The sequence below is a fragment of the Pelobates fuscus genome, chromosome 11, assembly GCF_036172605.1.
Source record: "Pelobates fuscus isolate aPelFus1 chromosome 11, aPelFus1.pri, whole genome shotgun sequence".
Taxonomy (NCBI): Eukaryota; Metazoa; Chordata; class Amphibia; order Anura; family Pelobatidae; genus Pelobates; species Pelobates fuscus.
The window spans coordinates 92,108,546-92,131,703 of NC_086327.1; the positions used below are offsets into that span (position 1 = coordinate 92,108,546).

Here is a 23,158-nt window from a genome sequence, read left to right on the forward strand (position 1 = left end):
TAGGGGCCTCACCTTCTAATGTGTGTTGAGTCATTTACCCAAATGGACACAACTCAGGTTCCAGTAACCAAATGTTCAATATAAACTGCAAAAATTCCATAGCTACATAGGAGTTTCAACAGTGATATGATGTTTATTGATGTACGAAGATTTCACCAATCGATATGCTGATTTGTCATACTTTTCAACAATATTGAACACTGATGTGGTTGACAGTAATACTATGTTGACGGTTTTCATTCTTATAGAAAAGTAATTATTAATAAGAGTTATTTGCAATAGAAAGTGAATGGGGCCATGTGGCTTGACAACATATAGAGCATTAGGTTTTCTAGGGTAACTATCACATTTTTTCTATGTAAATGCTTTGTTTGACTGCAGTTTTCTACCCAATTTTTTTTTAATTTAATTACATTTTTTTTTTAAAAATTGTTTTCATTTTACATACCATTCAATGGTATTCGGCCACTCCCCCCATCCTCCTTTAGTTTTTTTTTTAACTGCTCCTAAGTTTACAGTCACTGTATCTGTAGCTGTTTTTTCCTTTAAATTAATCAATCAGAAGCGGATTTGCACTCAGTGAAGTGTGGGTTTCCTGTTTCATAGTAGCCAGACTGATCTGCTTTCAATATTGCACATTTTACTCGGCTTTTCCTGAATAAATTAAAGTGTAACCTGCCATAGCAGCAAGTCTACAAAAAGTGTAACTTAATAAGGTTATCAAAATATTACTATGATTCAGATAGTTTAAAAACCACACAGAAATAAACCCTGTGGCCAAAGTCCCACAGCATGTTTTTACGGATATCTGCTATTCTCAATAGGCTACTCATTGTGTGTGCGGCAGAACTGTAACATGGTTGCGTAATAGAAAAAGCAAATAAAAATATTTAGAAACATACCATTTAACTCAAACTCCCATTACTTCAGGCAGCAGCAATGGCTATAACATTTACCAGCCCCAATGTACACACACAATTATATACACACCCATATATACATATAAACACAAAACCAAAAAGGTTATCTGCTCACTATCCTAAATCCCTATGCACAATTAATTAATAGAGGTTAATAGTGACACTGCAATGGCCATTAAAGTGTAAGCTCACCTACCAATGGCGCCAGACGTGTTTTTTAATGGTCATTGCATGGTCATTAAAAACCTCTGTAATTTGGGGATATTGTGTAAATCAGTGGGTCCCAAACTGTGTGCGCGGATGTGCACACAGGGGTGCCGCAAAATGTTTACCTGGTGCTATGATTATAGCACCGGGGAAACATTACTGCTGAACAGGGGCTGGTCGGGTGCCGCGGTCCTTTAAGACCGCGTCCAGACCCCTGTATATGTGATACATGTTTTTTTTCTTTCTATCCCATATATATTATAAGCGCGATCGATTATCACAATCATTTTTTGATTGATATTCCGATATTTGATAAAATAACACATTTTGAGAAAAGAAAAAAAAATACAATCCCAGCTTAGCTAACTGGGCCTTAGTTTTGCCATTTGGATTTCATTCACCAAAATGTACTGCTTAGTAAATACCACAGACATATCATGGGCTCCAGCAGGCACAGAATTCCCAGGTACCTCACTGCACCAAAAATAAATTTTAAATATGGTAAAACATGTCATACAAACTCACAAAGTTGTGTGCAGTGTCTGTACCTTGCATACAGAGTCCTGTGGCTACCTCCACACTTGGCTTACAGAAACGGAGATCGTTGAGTTAAGTCTGAGGGGGCAGGGTCAGGTAGAAATTCATGCTCCATCAGACCTAATACAGCGATCTCTGCACAGAGTACAGTAGCCCTGATTCACAAAGCACCTATTCTACCTAATTCTAAATTTGGCTCTGCATTAAACTTGTGCACAAATCAGTTTCAGCACGCACGAACGAATCAAAAGCCTTTTAATCTGTGCCCGAGTGACTCAAACTGTCATTGATCTGCTTCAGCTGCAGATTAAAAGGCATTTGATTTATTTGTAAGAGCCGAAACTGATTCATGCTCAAGTCTACTCTGCAATATAATTCATTTGCATCGTTTACATTGCAGTACTAAGACAGCTTCTAGTGGCTGTCTACCAGACAAACACTAGAGGCGCTTCCGGGAGTTTATCGGACTATAAGTCACCGAACTGACGCTGGACGTCCGCATGCTCGGCATGAGGACCTCCAGCGTCAGTGAAATTCGCATAGGAATGCATTGGGTCAGTGCTTTCCTATAGGGAAGGCCTAATGCACCTGCAGTGCTTGACGTTGAAGGATGAACTTCCGTTCGCTAAGCAATGCAAATGTCGCTCTCAGCCTCATGATCTAAGCCATGTATTTATAGTAGGGAATGCAGAGAGTGACACCAAGCACACCATTCAAAAATTATTTGATTGCTTACAATGGTGGGTGCAAGGTTGCTGTAGTGGTTATGGTGCTTGGAGTGTTCCTTTGAACTTATGGCTTGAGAATAATACCACAGGATTCAATATGGTGTCACATTATAGAATTGGAGGTTGAATAAACATTTATTCTGTAGGAGACTGAGGATTTAATATACTTTATACTTTGTAAAAGTTAATTATTTTGGTTTTGGAACAGCGTCTCCTTCCTCTGCCAGCCCCTGGGATTGCATATAAACACATAAAAAGTGAGTGGCCTGCTACAAATTCAGTTTATCTTGAGTACTGTAACACAACAGAGATTGACTGAAAGGAACAAAACTGTATTCCCAATGCTATAGTATGGCCCTGTGCCTAACTTTAGGTCTGCCCCCTGCATTCACAAAAGGGTTAAAAACCCTTTTAACAGTCACTTGGTCTCTTCCTCCCGTGATGCCATGCCAATGGAGGACCAAAAGTGCACGGCCTGCGTGCGGTGAGCACCATGTGAGCATTAGAACTTTACTTTGGGAAAGCATTGGATAAATGCAATTCTATGGGGGTTTTGAAGGCGCTGAACATCCTTATACAAAGCAGTAGCTTTTATCCCTTATATGGGTATGGGGAACTAATAAAACACTCACAAAAATCGCGTAGAGGCATGGGACAGAGATCAAAGTGTCTTGATATAAGTGCTAAAAATTTATATCTTCCATGGATGCCAAACTGTAAATTAATGGGTATATAACAGTGCAGGATATAGGAATGAAACTCATTTATTAGACGAAACTTCAATACACATAAATCGCTAAATGTATGCATTTTGCCATGGTCGATTTCTTCAGGGGCTTCTGGTGAGTATCTGAGCAAGTAAAATGCAACTAGAATATCCACATATTCTTGGTGATGATTGATGTTCTGTGGTTAGTATATTAAAGGACTGTCAGATTGGATCCTTTGTTAAGGTACAAAGTGTTAAACAACATTTTGCATTGGAGAACCCAATTGTATCATTGTCTATGTCTCACCAGCTTCCAGGAACAAGAGATCATGAAACCTGCAGTCATCACACAACACAGGAAATTATAAAGTGTTTGAAGATCAAAAAGTAACCTCTTCTGACTGTGCAGAAAGGGAATTTTGGGGTCTAGAATCAGCCCTGGTTTTCTCAATTACAGCATAAAAGTATGAGTTATCAGGAATTCAGAGCGGAATTTAACATTTTAGACCAAAATAGTCAAATTGGCAAAATTCTCAGAGCCAGCTATATTTTGGTTTCTGTTATTTTGTCCTAAATGTTAAAATCACTTTGAATTCACCTTGAGTTCTGAACAGTTCATACCTTTGTAGATAACACTAAACACGAACTGCAGAGAACTGGAATCTGAATTATTAACTTCAGTCAAGCTGTGAGTTTAACCAAATTTTAGATTTTACCACATCAGCAATTCTTGTATAAATGTTGAAATTTGTTTTTCTTTTCACCACAATGCTGTTTAATAAAAACACTTGAAAAAATAAGAGTCACTTATTTAAACCAGGGATCAGCAACCTTTCTCACATGAGGGCGAGATGCCATGTCTGTGAATGTTACAGTTACATAGTTACATAGTTACATAGTTACATAGTTACATAGTTACATAGTCACATTGTTACATAGCTGAAAAGAGACTTGTGTCCATCAAGTTCAGCCTTCCTCACATACGTTTTTGCTGTTGATCCAAAAGAAGGCAAAAAACCCAGTCTGAAGCGCTTCCAATTTTGCCACAAACTAGGAAAAGAATCCCTTCTTGAGCCCAAAATGGCAGTCAGATATCTCCTTGTTGAATGGATGGAGGGCTGAATTTATCCATATGGTAATAATAATAATAATAGTGGTGATAACAATAACACAGAAATGGAGGACATTTCTTAATTCTGATCTTTCAGCAGTTTAATAGATGGCCTCCTAATTTAGTTTCCATATGTGCGATTGTCACATATGACGATGCCAAATTAGGGAACACTCTGCTAAATAGCTGATCAAAAGTAAGAAAAGCCCTTTTCTTCTACCCCTGCCCCTTCCTCTTCTCATCCATGTTACCTTTCCCCATGTCGATTTCTTTCCTTGTGCATATCACCTCTCACCATGTGCCCTTTCCTCTCTATCAAACCCTCCCTTATCTAATACTCTTCCCCCTGATTTACTCTCATTTTCATGTGCGGTATGTATGAGTATATCACAGAGCTCCACAGCACTAAAACTCTCTAATGTGTAGAATGCATGAATGTATCACAGTGCTCATCTGTGTTTGGTGTAGGATGTGTGTGTCTGTATGGCGGAGTGTGTGGGGGTGGATGAGTGTGATGAGCGTGGGGTGTATGTGTAAATGTCTTAGTGAGATTGTAAATGGTGGCTGTGTGTGAGGAAACTGTATGTGAATGTGTATGGTGGCTTAGTGTGGTGATTGCTGAATGGGATGATAGGGGATTGGCTCAGTGTGATTCTATTTGGTTGAGTGTGAGCGTGTGGGGTTGTGTGTTTTTTTTTGACAAGGCTATAAAGGGGATCCAGCCACCCCCACCCCGCACTCCTGGTTGAATGTCACAGAAGAGGAGTAGGATAACAGAACATTGCTGCACACCCGTCTATTAGTTAGGTAGTGGTGGGATCGTATTGAATACCAGCATGTAATCGTTTCACACTATGTTTTGATTGACATCTCAGAGAGCATCATAGCTACAGAGAAGGAGACATAACGTAGAACAGTAACAGATAGGCAGAGACTTGTTACGTCATATCCCAACCTCTCTGATAAAGTGCGGGTTATTGAGTATTTTCAGAAACAGCCTTTGTTTTTTCTCTTGAAAAATAGAAAGGTCATGGAAAGTAGAATTTGCCCTGTTTCGTTTTCCACACTTTAACTTCATCACTTTTCCTGTTGGTACATTTCTACAGGTTCTGTGAAGGCAATCGCACATTGCACTGCAGCTGAGACTTTAAAACAGGTTCATAGAATATTCTTCTCCTACATATATTGACTCAGTTTTCATACCATATTATGCGCTTTATTTTTGTAAAAAAAAACATTTAAACATGAGATCTTATTATATAATCATGTATTTTTCTCCAATTTTTATTAGTAAGGTTATGTGTGTTAATCATTACCAGAAACCTTTGTCTGTTCATAATAAAGTTTACAATACACCTATAAGTAATGCATTAAAGGATCACTATAGTGTCAGGAAAACAAAGTCGTTTTCCTGACACTATAGCATCCTTAGGACCCCCCTCCCTCAGAGTCCCTCGGCGCTGAAGGGGTTAAAGCCCCTTCAGCAATTTACCTTAATCCAGCGCCGGGCTCCCTCGAAGCTGGTGACCTCTCCTCTCCTGCCGACACTAGCTCCTGAGTGGAGCGGAATGCGCGTGCGCGGCAAGAGCCGCATGCGCATTCAAACAGTCCATAGGAAAGCATTTCTCAATGCTTTCCTATGGACGTTCTGCACACTGGATGCGAATTTCGCATTCCAGCGTCGCAGAAGCGCCTCTAGCGGCTGTCAGTGAAACATTGAGCTGAAGTGGTCTGGGTGACTATAGTGTCCCTTTAAGCAATGCATGATTTGTTGGCACCGATTGGAAAAAAAATAAAAATTTGAAAAAAGAATTTTGAATGAAAACCCCCCTACAATATTTGGGTCTCAATTGTGCAAAACCAGAATCAGAACTGTCATTTCTCTGTCATTTACACCATTAACTAACATATTGAAAAACCACCTTGTGTTAACATTTTTTTTTCCCACAAGATGCTCCATTCTCTTTAAATTTATATTAAAGATTTAGCAAATAACACAACAATCCAGTTCAGACAAGGCAAAGGTAGGGCCAGTATTGTAAATACAGAGAAGAAATGGAAACATTGTTTCATGTCTCTTAATCTCTGTATGCTCTCTCTATGCAGATTGCCAGGTGCACAGAGTAGGACACAGTTTATAACAATGATTGACAGTGAGCTAAAATGACGGCGGCCAATTACAGGATAAAGATAAGTGGATTTTTACATTTAAAGGAACACTATAGGCACCCAGGTCACCTCAGGACCTCCAGCGTCAGATTTTTCCCCATAGAAAAACATTAATGGGAAGGTCTAATGCGCGTGTTGCATTTGATGCACATGTGCATTAGAGCCCGCTTGTTACAGGACGTCAGAGAAGTTGGGGCATCGACCCAGTGCTGAGGGACATCGGCTCTGGGATAAGGTAAGTAAATAAAGGATTTCTAACCCTTTATTTAACACGGAGGGATTTTCACAGTGAGAATCACGCAAGCGCCTCTAGCGGCTGTCAATGAGACAGCCACTAGAGGATTTGGGGGAAGGCTTAACCCATTAATAAACATAGCAGTTTCTCTGAAACTGCTATGTTTATAAAAAAAAATGGGTTAACCCTAGCTGGACCTGGCACCCAGACCACTTCATTAAGCTGAAGTGGTCTGGGTGCCTAGAGTGGTCCTTTAAGGCGAATGAGATCAATAGAGGAACGGTGTGTCATGTATGCTCAGTTGAAACACGATTTGGATATTGATTACTGAGAGACCCGCTCACTGATTGGGATATTGATCACAGAGGGACCCGCTCACTGATTGGGATATTGATCACAGAGGGACCCGCTCACTGATTGGGATATTGATCACGGAGGGACCTGCTCACTGATTGGGATATTGATCACAGAGGGATCCGCTCAATGATTGGGATATTGGTCACGGAGGGATCTGCTCACTGATTGGGATATTGATCACGAAGGGACCCGCTCAATGATTGGGATATTGATCATGGAAGGATCTGCTCACTGATTGGTATATTGATTATGGAGGGACCCGCTCAACGATTGCGATATTGATCACAGAAGGATCTGCTCACTGATTGGGATATTGATTATGGAGGGACCTGCTCACTGATTGGGATATTGATTACGGAGGGACACGTTCACTGATATGGATGTAGAGAAGGAGGACACATACCAGTATATTCATTATTATGGAAATTTTGGAAAACAGACAATGGAATTGCAAACTTTGTCTGAAATAGCACATTAGGATATTTTTCTGATATTTGCAATTTCCTTGTAAAGTTTTTTTGTAAAAATTTTGTTTTTTAAATGAAGAAAGTGTAGGGTAAATTCTGAAACATGATGCCTGTCTATTCTTATATAATCAGAATAATCTATTCAAATGCCCGTTGAGCTGCGGGAGTTGAGAATATTGGAAACATGATATCTGGGAATTACTGTGCCCAAGGCAGGCAAAATCCTACATGACATAAGTAGATGATGCACAATGTTGTCAATTGGATTATTTACTAAAGATAGAATTGCCAGCAATTTAAAGTGAAATGAAAGTGAATTTCACATTGTAGACCCAAACAACTGAAATGTAAGCATAGCTGTCATGGAGAAGTCCAGAGATTTTGGCCTTACAATTTAAATTTACTTTGAATTCACTTGAAACTTCTGACAATTTAGTAAATAACCTTGCAAATTTTACATTTTAATAAAACGGGATTTGAGGATATTGAAGGTCAACACCATTCCTGTGGAACTCTCTTCCCTCCTCCGTTAGATGCTCACCTAGTCTCCACTCCTTCAAAAAATCATTAAAAACCCACTTCTTCATAAAAGCGTATCAATTAAACTGTTAATAGCTCCCGACTGATTCCTCTCTTGCAACTGTCATTAGTCTAATACTATCCTTACCTTTTGTGTCACTTTACCCCACTCCCTCTAGCATGTAAGCTCACTGAGCAGGGCCCTCAACCCCTCTGTTCCTGTGTGTCCAACTTCTCTGGTTACAAATACATGTCTGTTCGACCACCCACTGTAAAGCACTGCGGAATTTGATGGCGCTATATAAATAATAACATAATAATAACATATATGAAGGGCATTAATTTGGAAAAATACAGAATGGGAAACAATATGGGGGAGTTAAAGGTGAGTTTTTAAAAATTGCATTTTTTTTCTGATAAATCATTGAAGACTAAATTTCACACTGACCGTATGAAACCTGAATCACTTATACATAGTTATGAAAAAAGAGGGCACAATTTAGTGAGAAAGTTTATTTTTTTAATTTTTCTGTAAACTGTGAAATGTTTCTCATTTAATGTATGTTTCATTTCTTAGGTTTTTTATGCCGAAGCTGTAATTCACGAAATAATAACTAAGCAAGTTAACAAAATGACAAATACAACGTTTCGACATAACGAAGATGAAGATAGTAATGAATATTCAAGAAAAAACTATCGCATAAAACGATCTGATTCAGCAAAATGTGACAGTGGCCTTTTCTACGACAGCCATGTTAAACATTGCTGCAAGAAATGCCCAGAAGGTAAAGATAAAACAAAATAAATAAACGTATGCTTGTTTTTGCTCAGTAACATCAGAGCCGTCTTTAATATGGATTGGACCCTGGGCAAACATTTGCTTGGGCCCTCTGAACCCTGTCGTCCCCTCCCTGGCATGCAATCATGCCCCCCACCCCAACGCAGAGGGGGCAAAAGGTAGCTCCCCATCTGTCATGCAACTCCAACAATGCTTTGACAGCTGGGGCGCTACCATTTTCCCACCATGCATGCAGGGTTGTATTTAGCACTGAGCAGTATTTGTGTGTTTGAGTGTAAGCATGTTTTTGTATGGAGTATGTTTGTGTGAATGTAGGGGTGTGTTTGTATGTGGAGATGGCATTTAAATTCAAGTATGCATTTATGAGTAGTGTTGGTTTATGAATACACTGGTGTGTTTATATATAATTTTGTTGTTTAAAAAAAGAGGTGTGTTTATATGTAGTGTAGAAGTTTGAATGCAGGTGTGTATTTGCGTGTAGTGTTGAATGCTGAGATGTATGCACAGATACACATGCACTGTCACAAACACACACACTGTGATACAGATACACACACAGAAACACTTGCAGATACACAGATATACACAATCATACAGATGCAGCTATACAGACACATTTACACACACTGACACACACACATACAGACACACAACCTGGTACACATGCAGACACACAGATGCACACACTGACACACACGCAGATACACTGACAAAATACAGATACACAGACACACACAATGACAACATACAGACACACAGATACATAACCCAACAAATGCAGATACAAACACTGACACACATGCAGATACACACATTGGCTACATACAGATACATGCACAGGTAAACACACTGGCACACACACAGATACATACATACTGACAACATACAGATACACACTGACACACACACACAGACACTGTGACAGACATACTGACACCGTGACAGACATACTGACACTGTGACAGACATACATACTGACACATACACAGACATACTGACTGGCACACCGACATACATACAGACACACAAACTGACACACACAGACATACTGACATACACACAGACATACATACTGACACACACACAGACATACAAACTGACACACAGACATATACTGACTGACACATACATACTGACACACACACAAACATACATACATACTGACACACACACAGACATACTGACACACACAAAGACATACATACTGACACACACACAGACATACTGACACACACAAAGACATACATACTGACACACACACAGACATACACACTGACACACAGACATACATACTGACACACAGACAGACATACTGACACACACACATACATACTGACACACACACAGACATACATACTGACACACAGACAGACATACTGACACACAGACAGACATACTAACACACACACATACATACAGACACACAGACATACATACTGACACACACAAACAGGCATACTGACACACACACAGACATACATACTGACACACACACAGACATACATACTGACACACACACACAGACATACTGACACACACACAGACATACTGACACACACAGACATACTGCCACACAGACAAACATACTGCCACACACACACACACACAGACATACTGACACACACAGACAGACATACTGACACACACAGACAGACATACTGACACACACACACACACACACAGACACTCTTCAGTTTCCTAAGTTTGAAAGAGGCTTCCTTCCCTGGGGTCCAGTGTGCTGGCTGGGGTAGTTGGGAGTCTGGCTCTGCTTGCTCCCCCTCCTCACTGGATCCCGGCTCAGCAGCCTCCCACGCAGCCCGATGTCTGTGAGGTGGGAGGAAGGTATTCGCGGACGTCACTTCCTCCCATGCAGCCGTTAAGCAAGGGCCCGGTCGCGCTGTTAAAGGGCCACAGCGCCGACCGGACCCCTGCTGGAACATGCTCAGTGGGTGGCCCTAAGGGTATGGGCCACCCGGTGGGCCCCCTTAGTGTGCGGGCCCCGGTGCAGCCGCAATACTAGCACCACCGGCCCATTAGGTAGGGAAATATTTTTTAAAAAAATGTATTGCAGGCAGCGGGGCCCACGGGGCAGCTGCTTTGGGCCCCCCATAAGTAACTGTGCCCAGGGCAGCTGCCCCGTTTGCCCCTCCTTAAAGACGGCCCTGAGTAACATGATTTAAGGGAACACTGCAAGCATCATAGCAACTTCTCTCCAATAGTTAGAAGATTATACCTCCCAACATTGTGAGATAAGAATGGAGGACAGGAAGGTGGGCAGGTAGAGGGGGCATGGCGGTGATGCAGGAGTTGGTAGGACTGGCTACTACCACAAAAAGGGATTGTGCATCCCAGACTGACTAGTAGCCACACTTGCAATTAAAAGACAGAGCACTGTTGGAGCTCTCATGCATGGGCTGAATGCCCTGACAAGAATTTACAAATGGTGCCAGTGTCTAATGATGCAATTGCATTGAGTTTGTAGCAGACATTTCTCTGACATTCCAAGATTTGGGACACTTGAGAACACTACAGGTGCAGCAAGAGAGGAGTCTCAGATTGTGATTGCCCCTCCAAATTTGTGAAATTGGTAGACAGGGAATATACTGAAGTTGTACAATGATCTTATTATTATGTTATTGTTCTGTGCAACTTACTTAGTGGCAATGTAAACCCCATAACCACCATAAGTTGTTGTAGTGGTTATGGTGTGAGGAAGTGATGGGTGCGGTCACTGTTTTCAAGAGGATTCACAAAAAACAGGAGTCTCAGGGGCAGCCAAAATCTATGCCCTATGTTGACAATAAGCCAATGAGGGCATTTAACTTCAAATTCTCTAGCCAAAACACATGTGATTAGTTATCCTGTTATAGTATTATGTAATATTGTAAAGCGCTGAGGACTAAGTTGGCGTTATATAAATACCAATAATAATAAAGAGCATAAATGAATTAATTTTTAAAACACCAGGGATTCAGCAGTATTTGTTCAGAAATGTAATTTCCAATGTCCAAATAGTGAAGGTAAATTTGCGTTTTTTTTTTAAGAAATTAAAACATATCAAATAAAAAATATGAGGGGTTTTTACTAATGTCGTTTCCTGTTATTTGAACAGAGCTGACATTAACAGTTGTGTATATTACATGCATTTCCCAAGGTAGGCCATCGTTATAATCATTAAACATAATCTTTCTTAGTACTGGCTTGTGAGATGAGTTTCTATGATCTTTGCTAGTAACCACATATGTGCAGGCAGATGTTATATAATAAAAAATATTGTAGAGACTCTATGACAGTTTGTGTGAAATTTGCAATGTGGGACACATATATATTACTTTTAAACAATATAGAATATATACAGAGCCCTCCACTAATATTGGCACCCTTGGTAAATATGAGCAAAGAATTCTGTGAAAATGTGTCTTTATTGTTTAGCCTTTTAATCTTTTGTTTAAAAAAATACATATAAATACTCCACACTCATGAATAGCAAACAATTGCAAACACAACACAGGTTTATACAAAAAAATTAATCTTTGTTAAAGGAACACTATAGTCACCTAAATTACTTTAGCTAAATAAAGCGGTTTTAGTGTATAGATCATCCCCCTGAAATTTCACTGCTCAATTCACTGTCATTTAGGAGTTAAATCACTTTGTTTCTGTTTATGCAGCCCTAGCCACACCTCCCCTGGCAATGATTGGCAGAGCCTGCATGAAAAAAAAAACTGGTTTCACTTCCAAACAGATGTAATTTACCTTAAATAATTGTATCTCAATCTCTAAATTGAACTTTAATCACATACAGGAGGCTCTTGCAGGGTCTAGCAAGCTATTAACATAGCAAGGGATAAGAAAATCTTAATTAAACAGAACTTGCAATAAAGAAAGCCTAAATAGGTCTCTCTTTACAGGAAGTGTTTCTGGAAGGCTGTGCAAGTCACATGCAGGGAGGTGTGACTAGGGTTCATAAACAAAGGGATTTAACTCCTAAATGGCAGAGGATTGAGCTGTGACGCTGCAGGGGCATGTTCTATACACCAAAACTGCTTCACTAAGCTAAAGTTGTTCAGGTGACTATAGTGTCCCTTTAAATATATGTTTGGCATAATTACTGACACCCTTTTAGTCAATACTTTGTGCTGCCTCCCTTTACCAAGATAACAGCTCTGAGTCTACTCTCATAATGCTGATGAGGTTGGAGAATACATGGCAAGTGATTTGAGACAATTCTTCCATACAGGATCTCTCCAGATCATTCACATTTCAATGTCCACACTGGTGGACTCTCCTCTTCAGTTCAATCCAACAGTTTTCTATTAGGTTCAAGTCAGGGAAGTGGGATGGCCACGATAGGACCTTGATTTTGTGGTCAGTAAACAATTTGTCTGTGATTTTTGATGTATGTTTTTTGACCATTTTAAGCTTTCTGGCAGAGGCAGTAATGTATTTAATATCTGTTGATGTTTTGTATCCTGACAAAATGTCCAGGTCCTCTGGCATAAAAACATCCCCAAAACACTAAAGAGCCACCACCATATTTGCTTGTGGGCATGAGGTATTTTTTCCACATGACCACCTCTGTGTGTATGCCCAAATGTTCTATTTTGTTTTCATCTTACCATAGAACACAATCTCATTGAAGTTCCAATGGTGCCTGGCAAACTGCCAGATGCTTGAGTTTGTTTATGAATTAGAGTAGAGATTTTTTTTCTTGAAACCATTTCAAACAACTTGTGGCGATATTGGTGACGTCCGATTGTAGTTTTGGAGACTTTCTGAATCCAAAACGCAACTAACTTCTGCAATTATCTAGCTGTGTTCCTCTGAGATTTTTTGGCCACTAGAACCATCCTCTTCACCGTGCATTGAGACAGTATAGACACACATCCTCTTTCGAGGGGAGGGGCCCTTCACAACAGAAACGTATAACAGAATTAAAGAGACGCCACTTTAAAAAATAAAATAATTTGAAACACACATGGATGTTATAAAGCATTGGGGTCTATGGATAATTCTTCAAGACCTCCATAGATTAAGCCAATAAACTACAGCTGCCACTGGTGATGGCTGCAGTGGTGTATCCTGGTTTTGTGCTGCCCTAGGCAGGACAAAACTCAGGCGCCCCCCCCTCCCCCCGTGCCACCCCCACCCAACCTTTCCCCCCGCCCCGCATTCTAAATACACACACACACACTCGCTAACAGAAACACACACACACTGACACACTCACACTCACTAACAGACACAAACTAACATACACACACACTCACAGGCAAACACACACACTAACAGACACAGACACACACACACACACACACACACTAACAGACACAAACACTAACAGACACACACACTGACACACACACACTAACAGACACACACACACTAACAGACACAAACACTGACACACACAAACACTGACACACACTAACAGACACACACACTAACAGACACAGACACACACTCACCCACCCACATTAACCCTTTTTTTTTTAAATTTATTTTTAACACATTTTTATTTTTTTAACACATTTTTTTTTTAATTTATTTTTAACACATTTTTTAAAAAAAAATTTTTTAACACGTTTTTTTTAAATTAATTTTTAACACATTTTTTTTTTTTAATTTAAACCCCCCCCCCCCCTTACCTTTGGGAATGCTGGGGAGGGGGGTGTCTCTTCCTCCCTGGTGGTCCAGTGGCTGCTGGGTGATCGGGCGGCACTGCCTGGCGGGCGGGCGGCCGGCCGGCCGGCGAGGGAGCACTTCCCCTGAGCTGTCTGCTCAGCTCCCTCGCCAGCCTCAGAGTGAGGCTGGGAGCCGGAATATGACGTCATATTCCGGCTCCGCCTCCCAGCCTCACTCTGCGGCTGGCGAGGGAGCTGAGCAGACAGCTCAGGGGAAGTGCTCCCTCGCCGGCCGGCCGCCCGCCAGGCAGTGCCGCCCGATCGCCCAGCAGCCCGCCGGCATGTCTGTTAGCCGCAAGGCTAACAAGACATTTGCCTTGGGCATTTGGGGGCGGCTTTTTTTGCCGCCCCCTGGAAAATGCCGCCCAAGGCAAATGCCTTGTTTGCCTCGCGGCTAATACGCCCCTGGATGGCTGTGGGGATTGACACTATTAGGACTATGGTCCTATTTTTTTATATTTGACATAGCACTCGAGGGGAGGGACCCTCCACAACAGAAACTTATAACAGAATTAAAGAGACGCCACTTTAAAAAAAAAATAATAATTTGAAACACACATGGATGTTATACAGCATTGGGTTCTAAATTAAGCCAATAAACTACAGCTTCCACTGGTGATGGCTGTGGGGATTTACACTGTAGCTCCCCCCAATATCTGAGAAAGTCAGGCGGAGGAATTATACAAAATAGCACCTACTTTGTCTCAGTATATCTCATGGCTGGGTTGAAATTTCTATCTTTATGAAATAGTCCTTTTTTTGATGGGGTGACAGGGCCGATTTAATTTGAAATTCTCTGGCAATTCACATTTGGGTGAAGACCACCAGCAGTTTTTCCATTCTAGTGCTATACCTCTATTTCAACATATAAATAACAAAGTGCTGATTCTGTAATTTTGCCTCCTGCTTGAAGAAACTCAACAAATGTTAGTTCTTTATAGTCTGTGTCAGTCTCTAGAGCGAGATTTCCTCAAAAGATAGTTATTTAAATCATTTCTGATCTAGATGATACATTCAGAAACAACGATTACTCAAAACTAAATAACAGTGTCTCTTTAAGAAAAGGTAAGTAAAACGTTGTTATATTTTAGATCTGTCTTGAACTTTAACAAGTGATCTCAGCACAGCAGATATTTATGGATTACATTTCTCAATAATTCGGTGAGATTTATCATGACTCAAGCAGGTGCTGCTAGGGGCAAAATGCTAAATAAGGAGTTATCGCCATGGAAACCAAACCAATAGAATGTAGCTGAACATTTAGCACTTTCTACTTGATAAATCCCCCTATTGTTTTTAGAAGGGGTGGGGGAATGAAAAAGATATATATATATATATATATATATATTTTTTTTTTTTTTAATAAAATGTGCTTTAAAAAGAAATAAAATAAAGCACCTTAATTTAAGGGCACAGATTCAAAAGTAAAAGGCTATCATCATGGAATATTTCCATCATGTGTCCTTAAGGGGTTAACCACTACAAACTACTGTGGTTGTTATGGTGCTTGCCACCCGCCCCCACCACATTGTTAGGAGACGTAACTTTTTACCTCTAGGACCCACCAGATGCTGCTCCTTCACTGTTGCCAGGCTGACTGCCAATCATGCAGGAGGTGGACAATGCAGTCAGCACAGTTTCAGCACCCTGATCATGGAGAGCAAGAATCTAAGAATTCACTCACTCTACACTTTCTGTGGGTGGACACTTCCCCCAGCACTCACTTTTCCACTTCTCTTTTTCCCTACTTACTAGCAGGCAGAAGCTCCTGATATGCAGTCTGGGACAGAGAAAAAGGTAGATGTAGTGAGTGTATCAGAAAGGGGACATGCCACAGTGTTAGAGAGACTAAAGCAACAAGGGCATTTCCACAGTGCACAAAGTCAGCTTTACCTTAGCAAGGCAGGTGCTCTGAGCAATTGCCTGCCTCGTCTCAAATCCTGAACTCCGAAACGCTATATGGGCGGATCAACATACAAACAAAAAGCACAATGGATGAATCCTCTCTTTTGTTTCTTTTTTTAGAGGTCAGTCCGTGGTTTTCCAAAAATTTACCATGACATTTAAGCCAACTTGACTAATTTTTCAAGCTTGACTATTTTGACCAAAAATGTTCCCTTCACTTGTTAATTCCCTATAATTTGCCATTTAGTGCATGGACCCCTATGTACAGGCATTGAAGGCATTGAAATCAAACCATTGCAGTGCATTTACGAAAGCGTGAAGATCACCAGCTGAGGAAATCCAGAATAGCAGTCTTGTACCACTGTTGGTGTTTGGATATCATTAATTAATAAAAGCAGTAGCACTTGACATGACACTATGTACGGTATATATAAATATATAAAACCATTGTGACCAAAATCTATTTAATGTAAACCTCAGACAACACAATGTTTATTTCATCAGCCAAAATACAGATGGTGCTAGATAAACCTTGCTGTACTAGATCTCAGTGGGAGGATGAGTCAAATATAGACATCACTGTAGTTTATAAGAGGAAACTATAGAATGTAATAATAATAATAATAATACGATTCTAACCAGTAACATCAATGAGGTATATGACAATATGTTTATGGTCAATTCTAAATCACTGCCAGGATCACAGGCTCTTGATATAAATTAGGTAATTGTATTATTATTATTATTATTATTATTATTATTATTATATTATGTGAGCTGTTATTAATAAACCCTTTAAATACTCATGTTTTTCAGGTAAATACGTCAAGGCCTCATGCGAGGCTCCTGGACAAGACCCCAAATGTGAACCCTGTGTTTTGGAAACATACCTTGCTTATCCTAACTACGTATATGAATGTAGAATGTGTAGGCATTGTGACAAAGGTATAAAAAGACATTACATTAAAAATGCACAATTAGTAGGTTAAATTCAAGGGTAATGGGTCCATTGGAATCATAAGGTTTGTCCACCAGTATTTGAATACGAGGAAGGATATAAATGATATGGCACTTGAACAAAATGCAATACCTGCCCTGTTGTCCCTTTGGAAAAATAAGTAATCTCAAAGACTAATTGGAATGGACTGTTGGGAGGAGAGTAAGTGTATACTCGGGCAAAATATAACAAAAAGTGTTTAAATATTGTGGTACCTTGCAAAAACCAGGACCAGTTTGTCTTATGGGAAATCTAAGCGAGCAATCTTCTAACGAAACAGTAAGTATCAGAAAACATCACTAAGTAGGGGCACCAACAGGGGGTACAGCCAGTAACCCATTGAGAGGCATTGGTTACCAGAGGGGCCTGCATGGTGCCCTGCTGTGATATGCAGTACTGCTCACAAGATATAAATATCTCCTCTAACCAGGACTACGTTGTGGAATTCTTGCACAACATGATACTTACCGGCCTATACTGTCTGTGCCCTCAACACTCATGCATGGCAGTGTTGGGAGAATGTGATATCAAATCTCTTCCTCCCAGCCAGGGGCGGATCCAGAACCCAATCTCGGGAACAATCTTAAAGGAACAATCCAGGCAAAATTAACCACTGCAGCTCTATGTAGTGGTTATGGTGTCCGGAATGCTGTGGTGCCATCCCAGAATAAGTAGTTAAGCCATTTTGAACAGTTTGACAACTTTCCTGGGGTCTGTCGGGATAGGGCATGTAGAAGGGGATAGGAGCACTAGTGTGTGAAGGGTGCAGTGTTTGTGTGTGTGTGTGTGTGTGTGTGAGGGGTGTAATGCTTGTGTGTAGGGTGCATTGAGGAGTGCACTGTGTGTAAGTGGTGCAGTGTATGTGTGTGGAAGAGTGCAGTCTGTGTGTGAGGGGGCAATGTATGTTTGAGGGTTGCAGTTTGTGTGTGAGGTGTGCAGTGTGTCTGAGGGGTGCAGTTTGTGAGTGTGAGGGGTGGTTTGAGTGAGAGGGGTATAGCATGTGTGTGTCAAAGGTACAGCCACAGCGTTGGGGTGAATGGGCTCAGTATGAAGAGAGGTATATGGGTACAGTCACTGAATTAACAGGTCCTTTATTTAGAAAGGCAGATTAATATGATGCAAATTCCAAAGCAAACATAAACAATAAGCAGAGCAATTCCTTAAATGATAAAATAAAAGTCTTTACAAAAATGAAGTCCTTTTACCAAAGTTCCATCACTTGGCGAACGAAAACAAACTTGATTGAAGGCTCTATAGAATTTGCAGGAAATAAATCAAAGTAGAACCAGCATTGCAAGGGTCAAGCCAAGTAGAATCAGCATTGCAGGGGTTAATCAAAGTAGAATCAAAGTTGCAGGTAAACAGGAATAAATGCACAGGTAAAGGTAATTAACTCACTTCAGGAGCTGGCTCTGTACTTCAAGGGACCACCAAAACAACTGAGCCCAGAACCAAGGGTGGTCTGAACTTATATAGGGAGAAGAGAATGAGGGCACTCCCATTAGGAGGGGTCTAAGGACCTATGTAAGAGAGAAGCCTCTCTAGGTGACTGGTTGTCCATACCCCCTATGTGGGCGGGACGCTATGGAAAGCCATTGATCCACACACTGTTTCCAGGCAAATTATTACGAACTCTACAGGGTTCTGACAGCATAAGGGAATCCTAGGGCAGTGTGGGGGTCATGGTACAGATATTACTTGGTCCATCTGCCGGAGATGGACCAAGTCTGTGCTCTTTCCCCTGTACGCCGCGACCCACTATGTGTGCCATGACAGGTACAGTGTGTGTGTGAGGGGTACATTGTGTGTGAGAGGGGTGCAGCATGTGTGTGAGGGGTGCAGCGTGTGTGTGAGGGGTGCCGCATGTGTGTGAGGGGTACAACATGTGTGAGAAGGGTGTAGTGTGTGTGTGAGAGTGGTACAGTGTGTTAGAGGGGTACATTGTGTGTGAGAGAGGTACAGTGTATGTGTGATGGGTACAGTGTGTGGGGCAGTGTTTGTATGAGACAGGCAATGTGTGTGGGGGCAGTGTGTGAGTGTGTGTGTGAATGTGAAAGTTATTGTGTGTGAGGATAGGGGGGTAGATTTATATATAGGTTTGTTTTTTTTTTAGTAAAAATAAGTCATCTTTATATCCAACCCCTCCCTTCTTACCATGGCTTCTTGCCAATAAATTTGAGGACAGTCAATGGCAATTTCTTGGGACATATATCACTTTGAGAGGCTGAACATTCCTAGCTGAGTGGTGTGCCCAACAATGCAATCTTACCAAGTTTATAGTTTATTAAATGGCAAAAGTTATAATATGTAAATAGGCACTTCTGTTATATGTATATAGACACTACTTAACCCCTTAAGGACCAAACTTCTGGAATAAAAGGGAATCATGACATGTCACACATATCATGTGTCCTTAAGGGGTTAAAGTGTTACTCCAAGCACCATGACCACTTCGGTGATTTTAAGTGGTCATGGTGATATGAGTCTGCAGTGAAACACTGCACATACTGAGAATCTGCACTTGTGTGTGCACACATGACATAGGCAGCCTAATGTCAATTCTGTTCATAAAAAAACACCAGCCTTCAGCATGCACTACATGCTGCTGACAGGCGCAAAAATCTTCCACTTTCAGGCAGAACGCCTGCAAGGGAAATATAATGTTCACCTTCCTTCCACTTTTTTGTTCCCTCCATTGGACAGAGGAAAACAAAAAGACTCCTACTCCTCCTCTCTCGCTCCCTCACTGGCTTAGAGCGCGCGCGCATGCTCTCTGAGCCAGCAAAGTAGTGCTATCACAGACTGTCATATGAGACGCCTGTTATTGGACCGTGTGATGCACCTGTTATGGCCGACGTTTGATTCAAGGAGTAAATCTCTCTTATTGCAGCTTTTACGGCAAGCTGAGGGGGGACCGTAACTATAGTGCTCAATAGGGCATATTACACAGTAAAGGTCCCCTTCTCATCAAAAGTGTTAGAGTAACCCTTTAAATAGCAGGAAGGGTAATTCACTGTCAGGGCATTAACAACACTCCTACCCTATGCTATAGATGCCAATGTACTCCAAGATTTAACTGGTCTTCAAAATAGCTTTTGTAGAATATCCTAAGCTATTCAAAATTAATGTTAAAAATATTAACATTAAACAGTATGTTGTTAAATGTTGCTACAATGTTAATGCATTAAAAAGTAGCAGTTTTATTATAGCTACATTTTTAGTGATGGCTGTCACTGAGCTAAGTACATTGCTAAATTGTGGGCTGTTATGACATGGACTACACAGATGTACTCCTTGCAGTAGTTTTTAAGGAATGTTGGGTAAAGGACATTGGTTAATGTATGGTTAAAGGGACATTCCACTGCCCAAATACAAAATAAATGAAACCAGGGGGCTACGCTCACCTGAACATGCATACATGTTGTGCTGCTAAGGGCCAATTTTTACAATACACAATATCCAGCACACTCACTTATCCACTAAACAGCAACTTCAATGTTGACAGATTTTATTAGTTGTTTTTTTTTTTAAAACACCTAATCTAGGCAAAAATAATTGGGGTGTAGTTACATTATGATCATACATTGCAAAAGGCTAACACAACATCAATGTACCCCATCTTTGGCAGGTCCTAATCTAACAGCCTAATGTCTGCTCTTATGAGATTAACCCACTTACTTGGGGAGAAAATGTCATCTGGGGCTCTCTGCAGTACAAGGCTAAATAGGGACCTGAGATGAGGCACCTCTTCCCTAAATTGACCATTTCAATTGCAATGTTTTTAATACATAAAGGCACAATGGAAGTTACCCACAAATGAGCAGACTGTTTCATCGTTCATTAAAACTGTTGCTCTTTTCAGTGCAATATAGAATTAATTACATAGTCTTAAATTAGAGGGACAAAGGTTTAAAAATAATATCAGGAAGTATTACTTTACTGAGAGGGTAGTGGATGCATGGAATAGCCTTCCAGCTGAAGTGGTAGAGGTTAACACAGTAAAGGAGTTTAAGCATACGTGGGATAGGCATAAGGCTATCCTAACTATAAGATAAGGCCAGGGACTAATGAAAGTATTTAGAAAACTGGGCAGACTAGATGGGCCGAATGGTTCTTATCCGCCGTCACATTCTATGTTTCTATGTTTCAATGAGTGTTGGTAAACAAGATTTATCTGTTTTCGATTTTTTCTTTTATTTAGAATAGATGTATTTATTTTAATTTAAATAACATTATGTTTTTGTTTTCCTTGCAGTTACAGAAGTGTTACAGAGTAAATGCTCAGCCACTAGTGACACAGTTTGCGTTTGTAAAGAGGGACGATATCGAGATAAAGCGAAACTCTGCCGAATGTGCACAAACTGCAGGAACAGAGCCATAATCAGAAACTGTATGTAAATCCTATATATGGGACATGCAATCGAATAGTCTCATTTTTTGTTTATTAAACCCTGAGAGTGATTGGGGAGGGGTGGGTGGGGTGGGAGGGGGGGGGGGGGGAATTAGTGTTGAAATATGTAAAAAGAGAGTATTCATTCTGAGCATCAAAAGGTCTGCCAAGGAGAATGTAGAATGAATATGCTATATAAGGGAAATCAAATAATTAATCATGATGTAAATCCAAAATAATTGGATACTAATCTGGTACCACTTTTCATGTCCAAGTACACATGTAGATGTTAGTTTTCTCCATTCGTACCATGTAATACCACCTGAAAATCCACAAAATTAGGTTAATATAAAATACAGACTTTCTTGGAAAATAAAAGTAGAAAAAGTCAAGTACCTTAGCTTATTACGTTATTTACTAAACAGGGCATTCACTAAAGTTAGAATTCAAAGTAAATTCTAAATTAATTTCAAATTAAAGGTCAAAATAGCTGAACTGCGGGGGCGGGGCCGGACCGCCGGCGGGATCAGACGCCTCTGTCTGAGCTCCCGCTTTGGAACCGAAAAACGTGGCAAACCGGGGGTACTACCTACCTAACTACCCGCAACAGCACCCACCTTGATCCTCAGATCCCGAGGTACACGGGGATACCCCTCAAGCGGCAAGTAGTAACCCGACTAAGGCCCCGAGGCGCGAGGAGCTTGAGCCGGGATGAGACGGCCGCTCTCCCGGGTCTCCGGCGCTCCCCCCCCCCTCTGGACCGGGGGGGTCATCCCGGTCTGCACACACACGAGCAGAGACCCTTATCATGCCATGACACGAGGGGCTGGAAACTGCTACCCTGCCACACATCCACCGCAACAGGGGGATAGCTCACCGCATGGTACAACCAAGATGGCGGCGGTGAGAAATCCTTACAGATCAACCTGCCTAACTGAAACTGTGGATCTCGGCAGCACTCACCTGCACATAGACGCAGCCATTGCAGGGTATGGGCGCAAACGGGAGCGAAGGCTTCAAACATCACCAGCAGGCCAGTCACTCCAGCCAGCAGCGAACAGGCTGAACAGACCTCAAGGCAAGCGGAGTAAAGCAACATCGCAAACTAAGTTGCGCCACAAGTTTGAAGCGGGGAACGAGGGGATGGGACGTCCCACTCCGGGCACAGCAATCACCCACAGAATAACCGAGCCAGCAAGCAGCGCACCCAGGCCGGGTGCCAGGAGGGATTTACCTCCACAGCATCGACCACCCTGCAGGAGGAACGCCCGCCGCTGGCGCCGAAAAAGAACTGGCACCGACTGCACCCATAACGGGCATGCCTCGACCTCACAGAGCCATCGAGCCAGTGGTCAGACGATGCCACCCTCAAAGTGGGCCTGGGGCTGGAGGAGACCCACGCCCTATAATAGCCGCTCCGACAC

At 41.3% G+C, this 23,158-nt stretch overlaps 1 protein-coding gene across 1 annotated transcript in view; it reads left to right on the forward strand.

Annotated features, from left to right (window-relative positions):
- The first annotated feature begins 8,329 nt into the window (after window positions 1-8,329).
- The window catches only part of TNFRSF25 (TNF receptor superfamily member 25), a 42,240-nt gene continuing 27,411 nt past the window's right edge, over window positions 8,330-23,158 (forward strand). Inside the window, exons 1-4 of the mRNA XM_063435590.1 lie at window positions 8,330-8,344; window positions 8,537-8,744; window positions 17,164-17,292; window positions 21,600-21,734. Coding sequence (XP_063291660.1) covers window positions 8,330-8,344; window positions 8,537-8,744; window positions 17,164-17,292; window positions 21,600-21,734 — 487 coding nt within the window. The remainder of the gene's footprint in view (window positions 8,345-8,536; window positions 8,745-17,163; window positions 17,293-21,599; window positions 21,735-23,158) is intronic.